The following is an 18,199-nucleotide window of genomic DNA, read 5'->3' as shown; positions in this document are numbered from 1 at the left end:
CCAGTAAAAGTCTCTTATGTGCCTCCCTTCAGTGTGCTTGTACAATAGTTTGACTTGAAAAACTCTCAACATCATTTCTGCCTCTAGGCAAGCCACAGAGGGAGTAAGCATAACAAGTTTGTCTATATTTTCCACTTGATTTTAGCATTTTTTAGAGCTGGAGGATAAAGAGATACAACCTACGAAGTACTTAAATATGCAACAACACTGAGCATTCAAATGCCTGGCTCAGTGAATGCAATTGGGTTGTTTGCAGTCTGTATGGGGAAGAATTTAATGCCCCACAAGAACAAAACCTGGCTGAATGAGTTGCTGCTTGCACCAGCCAGCAGCGGATATGAACCTGGAAGGGGAAGCCCACGTGGGGAAGCCCAAGCAAACAAGAGCTTCTCCCATTGAAAAAAAAATCAACAGAATAATTTAAAAAACCCACAGACAACCCATGAAATGTTAAACAAAGGTTGACCCATGTCTTTTAGTATCTGCTTTGCCTCTTTGCCCATGTTTTTGGAGAGGATACAGTTTGCATGTTCTCTGGATACTGGCAGTGGAGAGGATTGATGCAAGATGAACCACATGGGAGGAGGAGTGGAGAGACTGTAGTGATGAAGGGGTGGCAGAACAAGACTGGGGAGTTTCCTGAAGCTTTTAACCACAGCAAGCCCAGGCCATCTCTTTTTATAAAGCCATAGTCATGGAGTTTCCTTTGAGAAGTCCACCATAAGTGAAATCCTACAAATGCTCTGGATCTCAGAGTGTGAGGGTTTCAGGCTTGTTCAAAGGCCATGTCTTTCCCATCTTGAAGGGCATTGGTTTGTACTGTTGGGGATGAAATAAGGCTGTATCAACTCCAAAGCTGTTCCAGGTGTTGTGATTTTTTGGGAGCAATGTCAGGATTCCAGCAGATGAAGACAACTGCACTAAGGAGATTTTTCACTGAAATATATAAAGCAATACAGAGAGCTACCGTCACAGCTGCCCTTGAAGTTGGGGAACTCACAGCTGCACCTGAAGGTAGGAGATTCTTCCTTTCTCGTAAGTCCACTTATACACACAATGAGTATCCTAGAATTAAATAAAATCCCAGGCATGCATGGCATTACTCACCAGTTCCACTTGCCAAAAAGTCCCCACATGTAGCAACAGCAATGATTCTCCCCTAAGAGCTTCTGCACCCCAAGGTGGAGATGGCCTCCCAACACCATGCCAGCGTGGTGCCAATACATGCTAAAAAGGGTAGGCTGGAGGTAGCAATCCAGGTGAGGGTGTGCCTGCCTGAGAAGTCACAAGGTAGCCATGCAGAAGACCTGGGGGAGCTTCTGGGGGCCTGCCTGATGCTTCACTCAAAAGCACATATGCCTCATACCCCCAGTCAAGGGATCCTGCATGATGGTACAGACAGGAGGGTTTTGCTTGAGCCATTTCAAGGCAGGATCTGGCTCTGGGGGGAAGGCTGGGATAGAACCAAGCGATGTGATATGTCATATTTGTCTGAATATAAGGCAGGCAGGTCCACTTCCAAGGAAGCCCTCTCTTCCCAAAAATGGTTGTATACTAAAAATATACATCTTCTGTGTCACAGTGAGGGTCATGTCATCCCAGTCCTGTGTAAGCTTCCACTGCCCACCTGCCCCACACCGGCCCTACATATATAAGCCTTCCCGCAGCTCCATGCAGCCCCTTAGCACCTCTGTTTGATGATTGCCCTGTTTGATGATTGCCATGGTGTCTTGGTTTCAGCTGGGATAGAGTTAATTTCTTCCCTATTAGGTGGTGCAGTGCTGTGCTTTGGATTCAGCCTGAGAACAATGCTGATAACACACTGATGTTTTAGTTGTTGCTAAGGAGCGCTTGCCTTGATCAGGGACTTTTGAGTCTCTCATGCTCTGCCAGTGTGGAGGGGCACAAGAAGCTGGGAGGAAGCAGAGGCAGGACACCCGACCCAGACTAGCCAAAGGGGTATTCAATACCACAGCACATCATGCCCAGTATATAAACTGGGGTGGGTTACTTGGAAGGGCAGATGGCAGCCTAAGTCAGGCTGGATGGTGAGCAATGCTACTGTGTATCACTCATCTCTCTTAGGGTTTATTCCTCTTTTTCCTTTTGTTATTAAACTTTTTCTCAGTTGCTAAACTGTTTTTATATCAACCTGTGGGGTTTGCCTTTTTCCATCCCACAGGGGTGGGCAGGGCATGAGCAAGTGGCTGTGTAACCCTTAGTAGCTGGCTGGGCTCAAGCCAGGACATGTGGAATATGGGATATCCCTAAAGCATTTGGTGTGACCACACGCGTGTTTTCTGCCTCCAGCCAGCCATGAAATGTGCCCCAGTGCTACTGCCACACGGCCCTGTGCAGCCACTTAACCTTTTATTCTGCTCCTGGAACGATGGTCTTCGGAGTCTCCGGTTTTTGTCTGCCCAAGCTATCACAGTGTATTTCTTTCACTTCGCTCTCAGTCTGACGGCAAGGTGAATGTCTGGGCATAATTTACCAGCTCTTTTTAGAACGGCGTTTGTAGTAGCAGCAGCCGGCAACAGCTCGGGTTGGGTCGTGTGCCGTGAGGCCGCTCTGCCATCTTGTGGGCCTCGCCGCGCTTGCAGGCCGCCGGTCAGCCCTCGCAGCTCCAAGCACAATGCGAAATCCTCGTAAAACATATATATATATAAAGCACATGCATATATATATATATATACATATATATACACACACATATATGTATATTTCCCCTCTCTTTTAATTAAGGGTAGAAGGACGCCTGAAGCACCGTCCTGGGGCACACGGTCCATTTCGTCTCTGGGGGAGATGACTGACTGCGGAGCAAGTGGATGTGCTTTCAAAGCCCTGGTAGATGTAAGCCTTAGGGAGTCCTGGGCTGTCCAGATGCCTCCTCCCGTTATCCTTAGGGCAGGTATCCCGACAGATCTTTGCCAGTCTGGAACTTTATAGCCCCAATTTTTTGCTTGCTAATTTCTTACCATCAGAGAGGCCAGACTATGCATGCCATGGAGAAGACGAGGGTCTGTGTTTCAAGTGGAAGTGCTGTCAAGCTGCACAAGTAGCAAGTGTGATCTGTGTGCAATGCCCTGCTTGTGGCTATTGAAACCCCGCTGAAGAGAGAGCACTGCTACGGCTTGCACATTGCTGAGGGAAATTCTCTTTCCTGTGGCAAGAGGAGAGATCCCAACACACGGTGGAGCTAGATGATGGCATATTGTGTGCCCAAGTACAAAGGTATTCTGATAAAACAGGATTAGGGACTAGCTTCCTTTTCTCAGAGTCGGCCTCTTAGGCTAATTTACTGCTTATCCTGCCTTAGTCTGGGTTCTGCAGTTGGTCTAGATTATGGAATAGTGCTGCCTCAAGCCACTGGGAATACAGCAGTGAACATGTCTGTTGCCACTGACAGCAATTGCTTTGAAGTTAGGGGAGAGGGGGTCACAAATCTTGATAGCATGTCTATCTTCTCCATCAGGAACATCTCAGCCCCAGTGGAAATGTAAAATCTCCCCAAGAGCTGTAGCATAACAGGGCTTCATGCATCCTCCTTGGATGAACATGGGAGAGCTATGGAGTGAAGTCAATGCGAAGATGGGAGCTTGTGCCTTTTAAGAAATGGGAAGCTCTGCTGAAACCCACTTACCCCTGGTTTTAGCCTCTTTGGTCATCTTCCTGTTTAAAGGACAGGAGGTGCTAAAGCCCAGCTCCTCCTTTGTAGGGGCCTACATTCCACTCTAGCCAGGTACTCAGATACACTGGAGGATTTTGACCCAAGAGCTAAGGATTTTGCAGCTGATTTCTCATGTGGGACATAGGCAGGAGCATATGGCATTAACACCTCAATAACTCAGCTGGCAAAAGTGGTCTTAGCCCAGGAAGTTTTTCTGTTTTCTTTCCATCTTTAGCAGTTGATGGGAGAAGCAGGTGGTTTACCAGTTGGTCATGCTCACTTTGTAAACTTCGTTCCTCTTCCACATCAAGTCATTCATGACACTTGGCCTTTGATTCATCATCACCTTCTCATTCTGGAAAACTCAAATGGCCCCTGGACCCAACAGAGGGGAACCACCGAGCTGCCTGGATGCTGAACTGCGGTGGCAGATGCTTAAACAGGAGGTAGGTGGCAGTTGCGCCTTTGAGTTTCACAGAAAGAGGAGCTGAGGTGGAGGAGTGGGGCTGGGGGAGGATGAAGCAGCACAGTGCAGCCGACCAAGGGCAAGCAAACCGTTGGCAGGCGGGTCCCTGGTTGAGGGGACACTAGTTCCCAAGCTGAACAGGAAAAGGCAATCTGAAGGACAAGGGCACAGCTCTGTAATGGTACAGGGGACCCCTGGAAAGACTGTAAAATGAGAACGATCAATTAACAAGCTGCTGTGGCTTCAGGAAAACCATTATAGACATATTGATGTAATGAGCACATCTGATGCACAGAAGCTGTTTAACCTTCAGCCTTGTGCCTTATAAAGCACCTCTGAAGCACTGGAAAAAGCTGTTAATTATTAGGGTCAACCGTAGCAGATGGAGGTGTCCTCAAGTATGAGTTGCTGTGATACACTCATAATTTCTCCATTATGTCAATAACTAATTTCCTAAATTGCTCAAGAATTGACAGATTGACATCCATTAACCAGTCCTTAACTCACGGCTGTGGGAGCAGTTAGTTACAAGTCAGAAGGACTGCAAAACCCATTCATAATTCCTTGAATACATATATCTATGTGTGTATAGACATACATACACACCACTGTAACAGCTTGGTGTAAGCCATTAGTAAGCCAAACACCCAATGTATATAAAAAGCTTAAGTAAACAATGATTGAAATTGTCTGGAGCAGATGTTTTAATCCTTAAGCACTGTCTTCAGGTGCTCTGGGAGTAGAGGATGAAGTCAGTTTGACTTCTAAAGAACTGTGTATTGAGAAACCAGAAATGAACAGAATCACAATCAGATCAAAATGCCCATTACATTTACTGCCAAAATGCATTGTTTTTTTATCTGAAAATTCCAAGCAGCAAAACATCTCATGGATTCAGTAAGTGGTGACTTGTTACATTGTTCACCCTCACACTGCAGGACAAATCTCATTGTTCTTATTCATACAGGCCATGTAATTTTTTGTACTTACAGCAAACTTTTTTTCAAGCACAGCCTATGAAGAACAGGTATATTTGGAAATTGTGATATAGCCAGGCAGGGAGTCCTATTGATTCACAAAGCAGTTTTATTGTTCTGTCTCAAAGCCAGGCACAACTGGAAAAGCAACTGACCTAAGCAAGCAGAGCAGTTGCAAAGTGGCACAGCGCTGAAGGCCATGCTGCCTGAGCTGGTACACTGGCTACATGCAGCCTGAGGAGAAGAGACATGGCCATGTTACTGTGTCAGAGCATTACATGTGTCTGAACTTACCTGCCTGAGACTCTTCTGGCTGACAGCCTAGAGTCAAAGGAGGCCAAGGAGAAATGGGAGACAGGAGTAACAGAAACAATAGTGATAAAACCAAATGATACTGATGGTCCTTCAGGGGATTGGCTGGAATAACTGGTGCCAGCCTGCTGCCAGGAGGGTGACAAGCATTTCTTCAAGGCCAGTGATGAACACAAAAGGATATTAAGCCCTCTCACAGCATAGATGAAAGGACCAGAAGTGGGGATATGGAAAGGAGGTAAGAGTATCCTCTTAAGGAGAGACATTAGCAGAGCTGCAGATGCACCTGGGTGTGCAACTAAAACTGGGGATTGGTAGGCTGCAAGGGGGATTTCAGGGGCTTGTCTAAGTTGTTTGTGGGAGGCTCCCACTGCTTGTGGGAGGCTTAGCTGTCTCTTGGTTTGCAGCAGTATTTTGGCTGTTCTGCCTGATGCTCTGACCCAAAGGGACAGTTTCAGCTGTCCATCACAGGCTGTTTGTAGGGGAAGGGGCTGGCGGACAAGGTGTTGAAAGAGAGCAGTCTTGTTTATATATATCAGCATGGTGGGGACAATAAACACAACAAAATGGGGGTGCCAGCCCAGTCAGATGGAGGTGGACATGGCCGCAGCCCTCATCTGCTGCGCTTGTGCCCTTGGAGAGACAGCAAAGCTGGGCTAAGGGAGGAGCACTGTTCCCACACCTGGAACCATCTCTGGCTTTGTTTTTTCCCCACAGACATCCCTTATTAGACTGGCTGCTACCAGCTTTCCCCACAAACCTCATCTCACCCATGTCCTTAGACTGCCACAGCATCACTGCTGCAGCATCCCTGCTGTACCTGGGAGAGGGGGCAAGTGCCTGCAGGAGAGGCTCTGCAGAGGGAGAGGGAGCCCAGGTGCACCGGAGCCATCTTCCCACCGAAACTGCCCAGGCGGCTGTGACTGAAATTTAATTTGCCTGGTGTATTCAGTGGACATTTTAATCAGCGTTTCCTACAATCTACTTGGCAAAGAGGCTCAACTGGCAGCTGCCTGACTGAATGGGCTTTGCACCCAGTCTAACCTTCTCCATTCGTAATTTCCAGTGCTGGAAAACCTTTCTGTCTCACTCTCAGAAGTTTCTATAGCAATCACGGCCATCCTAGTGAAGCACTGAAAATGGCAGCCTATTCAGATTGTAATTTCGCTGGACAGTAATTGCTCCTCTCTCCAGTGGCCTCTGAAATGTTACTTTTCAGGAGGTAGCAACTGCAACTGAAGGAGACTGGTCCTCTGCCTATGTTTTCAACAAATTTCACTCTCCACCCCAACTAACTTTGTTAGCTGTTTGCAACATGTTTGAACTTTGACTATCAGGAAGAGATGTTGGGCACATCATACCTCGGCTACAGGAAAGACCTGACATAAGCAATGCTCTTAAGCCTGCAGGAAAAAAACTTCACCACCCAACACATCATGTTATGACCTGTACATTATCCATCAGTGTAGGCAGAAAAAGTTACACAAGTGTGTTTGGCTTTGTTAATTGTAAAATACCAGAGGATACAAAGAAAGCCTTTTCCTTCATGTCAGTGAGCTTACTTGTCTTGGTTCAGTTAACTTCAGCTTAAACAATCGCTTGATCTTTTGTTCCTTGCTTCATCTCTCACTGGCTGTGGTCGCTCTTAATTATTGTGACACTGAAGAGCCTAGTGCTAAAAATATATTAAGTAACAGAATGAAAGGTTTTGCTCCTTGCAAGAGGATGCGGTAGAATTGTACCACAGCTTGTGAAGGAGCTGATCAACCGTTCCTTAAACTCTTCTAATAATCTTTCCCTATACTTTTATGGCTATTGTTGCCTGCTGGAAAAATTAGCTTAAAGCTGAGTAAGGGGAATTGTGGATAAGTGTTTGCAATTTGGCTTTGGACTGACACAGTGTGATTGCACTCAAAGAATTTGAAGTCTTTGCACTGGCAGCAGTAATTGAATCTGGGAATATAGGATTCGCATTGGAAAAGAGTGGATTTTTATAACGATTTAAATGAACAATTTCAGCTACAGAGTGGATTAGCAGAGCCAACTAAACTCTTCACCCTGACAAAGAACTGGCGGGAGGACTATAGAAACTCATCCAGAATTTTACCAACATGAATGCAGAGTAATAGGTCAGTGAGAAGCATTTCTGTATTTTAGTGGCGCTCTTAGAATTCAATTCAATTTAAAACAAAAGTTGTTTTACAAATATATGGAGAATGCAGAAGGCTGGAGAGGGAGCATGTGGCCTGCATCCTCCATCTGCTCCATCCTCCCTCTGCTCTCACACAAGGCACTGCTGCTGCAAGTCCTTCTTCTCGCTGGACAGAAAGGCGAATGCAGGCACTGCCCCAGCCCAGGGATCAGGAAACATCCCCCTTTCTGCAGGGGCACAGATGCATCCCCAGACCTGTATTTCATATGTGCCAGAGCTCTCAAGGCCCAAAGCCAAGCAGCAGGAAAGTCCAAGTGCAGGGGTCTTGGGAAGCAGACACACAAAAACGTACATCAGAAATGAGGGTGCAGAACAACAGGAAAAGATTAAGGATCCCAAGACGAGTAGTGCTCTTCTCTGTCAAGAGATGGACACATCCGGTTTGCTCATCTCTGGCAGGAAATGGATGAGGGGGATATGAGAGAAACATCCATTGGGCAAACAAAACTGCAAAGGTGGATTAGCTGCATCTGTTCTTGAAGTGTTTTGGAAGAGGCAGCAAAGCATGTAAAGGGACTGTTCCTTGAGCAACATAACTAGACCCCAATGTCTCACTGCAGCAGGATGCTTGAGGGGAAAAAAATAAAAGATTTAAATTAGCCTGGAGAAGGATGCACTGTTTACGTGAGTAACAAGGCGTGCAACCACTGGTGAGGTTATGGCCTCCTGCTCCACAAACCTCTGCAAATCTCTAATGAGGGGGTACTAAGAAATTTTCTGGATGCTATTTTCAAACACTGGATATTGCACTGCTGCAGGCAAGATACTGGAGCAAGTTGGTCACAGCTTGATACTTAGTATGACAATCCCTCTCTGCAAGAAATGGGGAGACTGAATGTTTCCAGGAGAAGGCATAAAAATAGCCCCCAAATTTAACCCCTCCTAGAAAATTTCACACAACTGGTTTCTCAAGCCCAAACTGTAAAACACTGTTGATCCTCTGCCACTGGCATCCATGAAGTGTCACGCTGCAGCCTTCCTCTCCCATTCACACTTAAAGAGGTGCTGCACGAGGGCACCGGCACTGGGGGCTGCAGTGACCCTCCCAGCCCATCAGGACAGGGACTTCCCTGCCTGCCCAAGTGTTACCTAACTGCTTCCCAGGGGCACTTTTACAAGCTGCGCAGAACCTGTAACTAACCACGGCACTAATTAGCTGTCAGCAAAAGCACATCTTGAACAGTAAGAAACACAAATTTACAGGAATAAAAAAAGAGCACTTTAACTGTGGTTTGCACTCAAGCTGCAGCACCTCATCCTCAAGTTGCTGGAGAAAAGAGTCAGGTAGAAAAAAGGGTTCCAAAGCCCAAAATGAAGGCTGCCAGCAGCAGTAACTGAGGAGGACAAGTCTAAACTGCCTCTGGAGGAGGAGGACATTTCTCACAAGGCCTGGATACACCTACCAAAGGCTGAGCCACGTGCTGGGCAATGGCCTGCGGTGCTATGGCTCATCCAGGCAACCAAGTGCCCAGAAACTGGCAGTGCTGCAGATCCAACTTTGTCCCCTGGATACAGAGATAAAAAAACCTAAATCTCACCAAGTCATTAACAGAAGGCCTTTCTAATCAGAACACTTACCTAAAAATAGCATGAATGATAACTGAAATGTTTATAAAATCTGGATTTATTAATTTTTATTACAAAAATTATTCTCAACAGAAGGATTTAATAGTGTTCAGTTAATATATTAGATTCAAAATAATATATTTAAAAAAAATAATTCTCAGTATACAAGGAGAATCCCAACAGAACTTACAAAGCCACTGTAGTTCACAGGTACAGGAGCTAAGGTTGTAATGAATCAAACAGGAAATATGTTGTTACAGGTAGAAGAAAATCTACCTGACTTGGTGAAGGTTTGAATCACAAACCTCAGGTTATTTATTTTTCTTTCTTTAAAATAGATTCTTTATTAGAAAAAAATATCCTCACAGCAAAGAGGCACGGGATGTGTACTTGATGGCAATAATTCTGTAACCCAGACAAGGAAACTAATCCACTTTGATAGCTAAATTATTTTTTGCACTATTTACATTCTTTACTGAAGTATTTTCATCCCAGAGCCTCAGCAAGCATCTTAGAATATTAATGAGTGAAGTCTGGCAGTACTGCAGTGTCAGCAAATCAGAAAGTAACATCATTCCCATTCTATCAACAGGGAAACTGAGTCACAGATCCAGGTAACTGCAGAAGGAAACCTCCTGGATCTTGATCCTCTTAGGCCTTGATGGAGAGACTTCTTCCTCCTTGTTAGATGGCTGGTGACTATGAAGAGCGCTGTTTGAAACTTGGTCAAGTCTTTTTCCCATGTTTAAACTGGTTCAAAATAGGTGACAAGGCCATTAATGGTTTTCTTTTTTAGATCAAAAGCAACAACAGCACGAAGGCATCTCTGATCCCTCCGGAGACCTTTGGAGGGCTGTCTTGTTATACCCAAACTACTGCAATTGTTCCCTCAATCTGTGCAAAGGTAAATACTGAAAACCAGTGACTTTGAAAGACAGAACTGCGTTATTTATTTAAAATATAAGCAAGAGCTACTGCACAAGAATGCAAAATGAGAACACAGCTTTAAAGATAAAATGTTTGTATGGATAAAGTAACTATACTCACAGAAGCTGTAATGTAGATTTTCAGGCTCTGAGAACATTCCTCTGTCAATCAAATATTTGAAACAAGTCAGCTGAGAGATTCTTAGCCAGCATATGGTCTTTACAAACCAACATGAAACATTTTGCATGGTCCATAATGACAAGGATTTTGCTTCCTGTGATGGCAAAACATAATACCACATCAATAGGATTACTCAAAATTACTTTTAAAATTAACTTGGCAATAATGGTTGTTGAATGACTAAAAGGGAAATAAAAACATGTTGCAGATCCTAGACGACATGAATTTACAAGTTAAGAAAAGCTAAAAAGCCAATACTTGATCTTGGGATAGAGGCATCCAGCATAAATCCAGCAGTTTTAAGGCCATCAAGGAGCGTGCATAGTTTATTCACAGGCATCTCGCTCTTTACATTTTGGCAAATACAACATATTAATGTGGTAATAAAAAGCCACAGACCACTGCTGTCTCACAGCAGCCAAGAGCAGGCCAGGGAGCAGAGGACAGGACTGCTGGGATCACCTACAGGACTGCAGATGATGCAGGACCCTGGGCTACAACATGCCCAGTGCTGTCCATCATGCCCTAGTGATGGACACTAGGCATCACTAGGCTTGTCAGCACAGGCCCCACTCATGAGTATAGATTGCCACATATAAATACAGAACCACACACACTTAAGTTATATAAATTAGTTTTATCTGTATTTATACATATGTATATATAAGTATAGGTGTGTGTATATACACAGACACATGCATGAATCTCAATAGTCCCTCTGTTGAGAAACCTAATACAAATCCCTGAAAATATACATCAATTATTCATATAGTCATTGCTTATGCAGTATAAGCAATGTATTCTGATTGGGGTTTTCATAAATACACATTAAAATTCTCCATGGTAGTCACCCTTGTGGGAATAACAACACAGTTGCATAAGTTGTAAACTATAAATACAGGCTTTAGAAATTCTTTGAAGAACAGGTATAGCCACTGTAAGTCTTCCAGGACAAACAGAAGTGGTCAGAACAGAAAACCAGACTTGAGCACATGGCTCCAAACCATCTGTATTCTCAAAACACATGCAAGTGCACACGACCTGTCCAGACTTCCCTGCTGCCCCAAAATCCCTTTCAAAAGCTATCTGTAACTGTGATGGAGGGCTACAACTGAAACAATTTAATCAGGCTAAACAAAGGCAGAAAAGAATATTTTGGGTATCAGATACAGTACAAGAAAAAGGTCATGTTGCAAAGTCCAAGAAAACCCCTCAAATCTGGGGACAGTGTGTTATGTATCCATCTCCTCCCTAAGCAATTAGGGCAATCTTTTCAGTCCATCTGCATAATATTTTTCCCTCTTCAGGTGTTCTAAACATGTTATTAAAATAACCTTTTACAAAAATGCACTGTAAGTCAATAAGCATAATACTGTATTTTGTTTCAGTGAAATCCCCAAATCATAGAATCATAGAATAGTTGGGGTTGAAAAAGACCTTAAGATCATCTAATTCCAAACCCCCTGCCATGGGCAGGGACACCTTCCACTAGACCATGTCACTCAAAACTCCATCCAGCCTGCCTTGAACACTGCCATGAATGGAGCATTTACTACTTCCTTAGGCAACCTGTTCCAGTGTCTCACCACACTCACAGTAAAGAACTTCCTCCTTACATCCAACCTGAAATTCCCCTGTTTAAGTTTTAACCCGTTACCCCTTGTCCTACCACTACAGTCCCTGATGAATAGTCCCTCTCCAGCATCTTTGTAGGCCCACTTCAGGAACTGGAAGGCTGCTACGAGGTCTCCACACAGCCTTCTCCAGGCTGAACAGCCCCAACTTTCTCAGCCTGTCTTCATACAGGAGGTGCTCCAGTCCCCTGATCATCCTCGTGGCCTTCCTCTGGACTTGTTCTAACAGTTCCATGTCCTTTTTACGTTGAGGACATCAGAACTGCACACAATACTCCAGGTGAGGTCTCATAAGAGCAGAGTAGAGGGGCAGGATCACTTTCCCCAGACCAGAGCAGGTGTGCTAGAAGCAATATAAGGTTTGGTATAGATGAAGCCTGAGAAAATCCAGGGTAGACATATAACACTGGTGTAAAGGCAGCATATCGAGGCGTGCAAGAACTGAAAAATTTAAAGAGTATTAACTTGCACTTATATGTTACAGTATACACTGTCCTGTCATAGTTTCTTTTCCCATCAGTGTTTACCTTGATTTTAATTGTGTACAGTTTCAATCACCTTCAATCTCCTCCTCAGGGTTCTTGTATGGCTCAAACCATTAGTTCATAATGAACTAAACTGAGCAACAGGCTGATTACCAGAAACTTAGAGCCTGAAAAGTCAGCAGATGGCTCCACACAGAAAATAGGGGGCAAATAAACCCACAACAGAATACACAACAGAGCAGTTCCAGAATTCTATCAGGGACCTATACAATATCAGGAGTTTCATAAATACAGTATTTGATTTTTCTCTTGTGCTAACTGCATTGTACATGACAGAAACACTGCATCAACCATTAAGTGCCCTCTTCACGTGACATTCTAAATCTACTGTGAACCCTGCATAGCCCATCAACTTTGTCTCTAGACCAATTCTCCGGAAAAATTCTAATCTCATTGAACTTACTGAACATCAAAATTGTATTTTACAGAAAAGAAAATCAGGACAAAATTTCACATGTCCACACACTGATGGTACTGAGAAATAATCAAGTCCTCATTTCTTAAGCACAAAAAAACAACTGATGAAAGAAAATATGGTCCAGATGATAAAGTGCAATTATTATTTCAGTTGTGCTAAAAACCTTTCCAATTCTGTAGTTTTACTTCTTGATGATTTTATTCAACTTTTAATTACAACGTATTTTTGCTTCTGTCTCCATCTTTCCAGTACTGTTCAGTCTGCATTTCTGTAAGCCGAGAGAGAGTACGCTGAAAGGCAAAGATTTCCTCTTCTCCTGTGAACATGGAGAGTCCTTTGGCGGAATCCTACATTAATAAAGAAAAACAACACCACAGAACTAACTGTGAGAGACATAGCTGTACCGAAGTGCATCCTACCCAACTCCTAAAGCTGAGTGCTTCACAGGCTTTAATGATACAAGACAGTAGCATAGCACCAAAACCCTGAAATTTAAGTCCAAATATTAAAGGAAAACACCTATTTCAGCTAGGTAATCCTCTGAAGGAATGTAGCAAAACACTAACTTGGGTTTAAAACTGCATGATGATGTGTTAACCATCTGTTTTCACTTTTCTGTTGATTACTTGCATACTGACTTAGAGAAATCATTTAAAAATTCATTAACAATAACTAGGCTACAAGGAAAAGGAAAACCAGAATTGGTAACATGCAAAATAGTATTGTTTGTGAGGATTTGTGAGGCAGTCCTATGTAGTCTAGGAAGATGCAGAACAGACTTTTATTTCGGTATTTTAAAGATAATCCAAAATCAGTATTTTCATACATGATTGTGCAAATATAAGGATTAACTTGAGCAAAATGGTTGTGTATATCATGACATGGACTATGAATCAATAACATGCTATTATGAAAGCAAAAGACACACTGCAGAAAAAGCAGCAAATCACTAGTCAAATATTTACTTGATTCTGCTTCCTAAAATGCTGCTCTGATCATGAGATTAGATCTAATCCAATTCTGTTACGAAAGGCAGAAGATATTACTATTACGTACATGGCTCAAGTCCAAATCATCCATCAAGACTCTGTTGTTCTCTACCTCACCACTGTCATGTTCTACCAGGAACAAACTTTGGAGAGGAGCCACTGCAGAACAAATAATACGCACCTGAGAGAAGGAAAAGAGGCAACAATGTCATCACTTGGACTTTGGAGAAAATGGATAAAAATACATGTTTTATGGAAAGCAAGCTTCAAATCATGACCTTGGTTTTTTCAAGGTATTTTCCTTTTCTCTTATTAGCACTGCTGTTACAGATTTACTTGACTTAATCATTTGGAAAACTAACCTTACAAGATCTTTTTCTCAATAACAACTCATGTAACTTTTACTCAGAGAACAGAATAAGTATGGTAGTGAATACTCAGAATATCTGCTATACAGGCAATGAGTTCACAATCAACTTTTTACAGTAACAGCTATAAAGTATTTGTAACCAATGCTTTCTTTCCCCCCATAGCTGAAATTCCTCTCAGTATCTAAGTGCACTGCACACATATTTCCATCTAAAGAATGTTTAAATTCCAAGTTTTTCAGAAGGCTGAGTGGAGCCACTCTTGCTTTCACCCATGCTACTCAAGTGCCTATTATTGATAATAACAATGCACGTTATTTGCTAATAGCAATAATGATGCTGTTTTCACGTGCGCTGGGAGGAGATACAATTTGCAGTGAGGTAGGGTATCACAGGGGGTTACAATGAAGACAGGCTGAAGTACTGTTACAGGATGAGATATTTGTTGAGAGTATGTAGACAAAATATTTGCACTGTGGACAAGTCTCCACAAATAGGCTCTCTTAGGTGCTTTACCTAACAACTACTTGTGACAGGAGTTTAACACTTGTGGTTTTCCTGTGGAGGAAGTAATAGGAAGCAGCTGTTTGCTTGCAATTCTTAATGACAGCATGTAGGTAGAACAGACAACATCACCCCCCTTATTTCTAACACACTATTATTAGTTTGTAAGTATTAGCATATCCTCTTAGAAATTGTCCACTTCCAAGCCATAAAGTACAAAGAATCTGGCTGACCTGAATAAGACTACTCATACACTTTGTTCAGTACCTTGCTGAAGTGGGGCCTTTCTGATGATCTTGCCAGGACATTCTTGGAAAAGAAATAATCTCAACTGATATTTCCTGATTGCATAAATATCTAAGTGTGTGCATACATAATCACACACAGGAGAGGGTTTCATACCTTGTATTACTCTTAAGAAATCATCTTAAACATGAACTTCTCTTTGTTTTAGTGGTGCTGATTTTGCTTCCATGATTGAAACCTCTGTAAATTCATATGAAGTGCTGTATTTATCATTACTGTTCCATTAGCAGTTCTGCAACCTCACCTAAAGCCTACAGTGATTGTTTCCTTTAAACTTAACAATGTAACTAAGCTATTAACTCCTCAGTACCCTGTTCAGGAAGGCTGATTCCTGACTAACTGCCCATGCAGACTAAAATCTAAAAAATTTAAATTTACTCCAGCACAGCTGGCAGCACAATCTTTCATTATTAAAATGATGACATGGTTTCTGTGGATTTCCTGGGTTAGGAAGGAAATAACATCCCTATTCGGGAAAGGCAAATGAGCTCAGGCTTGCATGTATGGTCATGTTGAATACTCACAGAAATATAAAAACCAACAAACCAAAACCTGCTTCTGTGAAGCTGGAATGATGTATCTTTGCAGTGCTAGTGTATTCTGCTTATGTTTTCCAAATCATTACTATAGAAAGCCTTACTTCAAACCAAATGGATGTCAGATTTTAGGGCTTCCAATATTACTCTGCACACATAGGAAAGGCTCGGTTCTCACCTTATGCTCATAAAAGGTATCAATAAGAGTAATGAAGCGACGAGCTTGGGTCCTTTTTGCCATTGTAAGAAGCGGTATGTCACGAACAAAGACTGTGTCAAAGTGCTTTGATACTTCCAAATAGTCACTGGCTCCAAGAGGCTGAAACAAAACCCATAAGAAATGCATGACAATGTCACAACTCCCCAGCTGATGAAATGTGCTGTACCTACAGCGTAATATGGTTCTAAAGCACTGCAATACTGCTAAAAACAGTAAATAAAAAATATTTTCTCTAACTGAAATTGCTAGACAAATGTGCTGTAGGCCAAGCACAGCTACTTACCTAAAACCCTTCCACAAGAAGTTATTTTGAGCAATTATTAATGGCTGTCCATAACCAGGACTTTGGGTTTTATCTAGACACAAGAATGAAAAACCTCTAGAAATGGTTCTTACACAAGTGCAGGAGAATGAGGCCCTGCTGGCATTCCAAAAATTCTTCTGAAAATGAATGGGAATAAGCTAGAACTTCTCCCCGGCTAACCCCCAGGCAGGTATTAAAGCCTCTGTCTCTAAGCCAGTTCTCTCATTTGCAGTCCTATGAACCACCCTGCTTTCCCATTCATAACCATGCAACTTCCCTGGGACATCTATGGAAGTGTATGATTACAAAACATTTGAAATGTTTTTAGCAGCATTTCAGAGCAGTATATACTATATCCTCTCCTCAAAGTTATAGATACAGTTTATTTTCTCCCTCTGTTTTATTCCCCAGCCACTGCTATGGACTTCTTAACCAGAAACCAAGAAGACAGTCATTTTGAGAGCCAACAACAGCTTCACGCATCACCTCTGAAAAACATCAGCCCTGATAAAACACTTATCTGGACAAAGAGTAGCTGAAATCAAAATGTTCTAATGAGATAAAGCATGAAAATATTCAAGAAAGTGAAAGGAACTGCTGGATGGAAACATCACAGAGCTAGCCCACCGCATCTCTCAACATCAGATAGCAATAGGTAGCTGGACAATAATCCCATTAAGTGCAAAAGAAAACAATGGAAGCACTAAAAACAGCACCACAACTAGGATACTGCTGGAGATTTTAAGATTGGTGGTAAGCAAACAGTTTATGTAACTGTAATTTTTATTCAGTACTTAGGAGTGAAGTACTGTTAAGTACAGAAGAGATCAAGTACACCAGTGTGCTGAGTACCTGAGAGGGACAGCAGCAGTGATTTAATTGCATGCAGGAAAGGAAATAATTTCTCATGTCCCTCCTTAGGTAAGAAATTACAGGTATCACCACTATTCAGGTTCATTCTTTTATCACATGGAGATCCCAGCCACCCTTCTGCCAAAGCCTGTGGAATTATTCTGTGATATACTTTCTCACCCAAACCATATAAATACACCCCATTTCTGGGGAGGTATCAAGTATTAAAAGTTGATCCCTAAAATAAATAAATAAAAATCAAAGACTTCAAACTTTAGCAAAATCCACAAACTGAAGCACCCAACCACTGAGCTATACATCTAGGAACTTCATGGGTACCTTAGTCAATATCCAAACATCAAAATTGAAAACCTGGGGAGTCAGAGGGAGGAAACAGGTGGAGAACAAAAAGCAAATGCATTTCAAATGCGAAGAAAGGAAGATGGAATACTCCTTTTGCTTTTATGCAGACATAAACCCACGGTTCATTGAGGATTACAGTATGTATCTTTATCATAGCCGAACAACCTACTTCAGCTGTGCAAAAAGCAGGCAATTAAAAAATTCCTCCAATTAGGGGCATAAACAGCAGGTAACTCCAAGCTGTTTAACAAGAATTTCAGTAATACCTACACCAGTGCTAAGTAGTAATATTCTGTAAATGTTGTCACAAACGTGCCTTTGGAGATTCCCAAATCTTGTAAGAAATATCTGAGGCCAGCAGCCATAAGTATTTTAATAGGATAACTCTGTACCTCCCTACCAAGACTCTAGTCTGGTGACATGCAATGGAAACTCTGAGTCAGACAGTCTGTTATATGCAGCTCAGCTGGCATCAGCTGTAGCTCTTTCCATAGAGGAGTTCTCAAACTCTCCTTTTAAAGTTAGAAAGAAATAACCCTGCAGATGAAGTTTAGACTGATTCATCTGGTTTTCTGAACAACATTCTAAAAATAACAGCTAGATGGTGTGTTTCTGGTACTGTCTCATCTTTTTTCTTCCACCAATTACCATCAAAACTCAACTTCAGAACTGTAACACTTTTATGTAACAATAGTCACCATTTGTTACCGGTTCTTTCATGATGCAATTTTAATAAAAAACCAAAAACCCCAAACCAACATTAACAGGTAAGGCTCTTTCTTATGGTTTTACTGTTCCTGCCTGGGTATATAAGGTAAAACTGTTGCAGATTTTTGTCATTAACTCTTAT

The 18,199-nt window shown here is 42.4% G+C and overlaps 1 protein-coding gene and 2 long non-coding RNA genes across 7 annotated transcripts in view; 1 reads left to right on the top strand and 2 right to left on the bottom strand.

The window, feature by feature from the left end:
- Positions 1-211: 211 nt before the first annotated feature.
- LOC115947387 (uncharacterized) lies at positions 212-18,107 on the top strand. Of its 4 annotated transcripts, XR_004081309.2 has the most exons (7): positions 212-1,014; positions 3,906-4,116; positions 6,143-7,554; positions 10,000-10,107; positions 13,157-13,439; positions 14,033-14,189; positions 16,546-18,107. It is a non-coding gene; the product is annotated as an uncharacterized lncRNA (long non-coding RNA). The 4 variants fall into 4 exon arrangements; XR_004081310.2 differs by lacking the exon at positions 212-1,014 and having other exon boundaries at positions 2,752-4,116; positions 13,157-13,292; XR_004081308.2 differs by lacking the exon at positions 212-1,014 and having other exon boundaries at positions 2,752-4,116.
- LOC115947385 (uncharacterized) lies at positions 9,244-11,777 on the bottom strand. Of its 2 annotated transcripts, none has more exons than XR_004081307.2 (2): positions 10,251-11,777; positions 9,244-10,097 (listed from the first exon to the last, which is right to left on the bottom strand). It is a non-coding gene; the product is annotated as an uncharacterized lncRNA (long non-coding RNA). The 2 variants fall into 2 exon arrangements; XR_004081306.2 differs by having other exon boundaries at positions 9,244-9,953.
- Positions 12,218-18,199, bottom strand: part of AFG1L (AFG1 like ATPase) — a 55,050-nt gene continuing 49,068 nt past the window's right edge. Inside the window, exons 11-13 of the mRNA XM_031053990.2 lie at positions 15,789-15,929; positions 13,964-14,077; positions 12,218-13,254 (exon numbers count right to left, since the gene is read on the bottom strand). Coding sequence (XP_030909850.1) covers positions 13,120-13,254; positions 13,964-14,077; positions 15,789-15,929 — 390 coding nt within the window. The 3' untranslated portion in view covers positions 12,218-13,119. The remainder of the gene's footprint in view (positions 13,255-13,963; positions 14,078-15,788; positions 15,930-18,199) is intronic.

Source organism: Melopsittacus undulatus, chromosome 3, assembly GCF_012275295.1.
Source record: "Melopsittacus undulatus isolate bMelUnd1 chromosome 3, bMelUnd1.mat.Z, whole genome shotgun sequence".
Classification (NCBI taxonomy): Eukaryota; Metazoa; Chordata; class Aves; order Psittaciformes; family Psittaculidae; genus Melopsittacus; species Melopsittacus undulatus.
The sequence above is the reverse complement of the archived record's forward strand: the minus strand, read 5'-3'. Positions and strand labels throughout refer to the sequence as shown.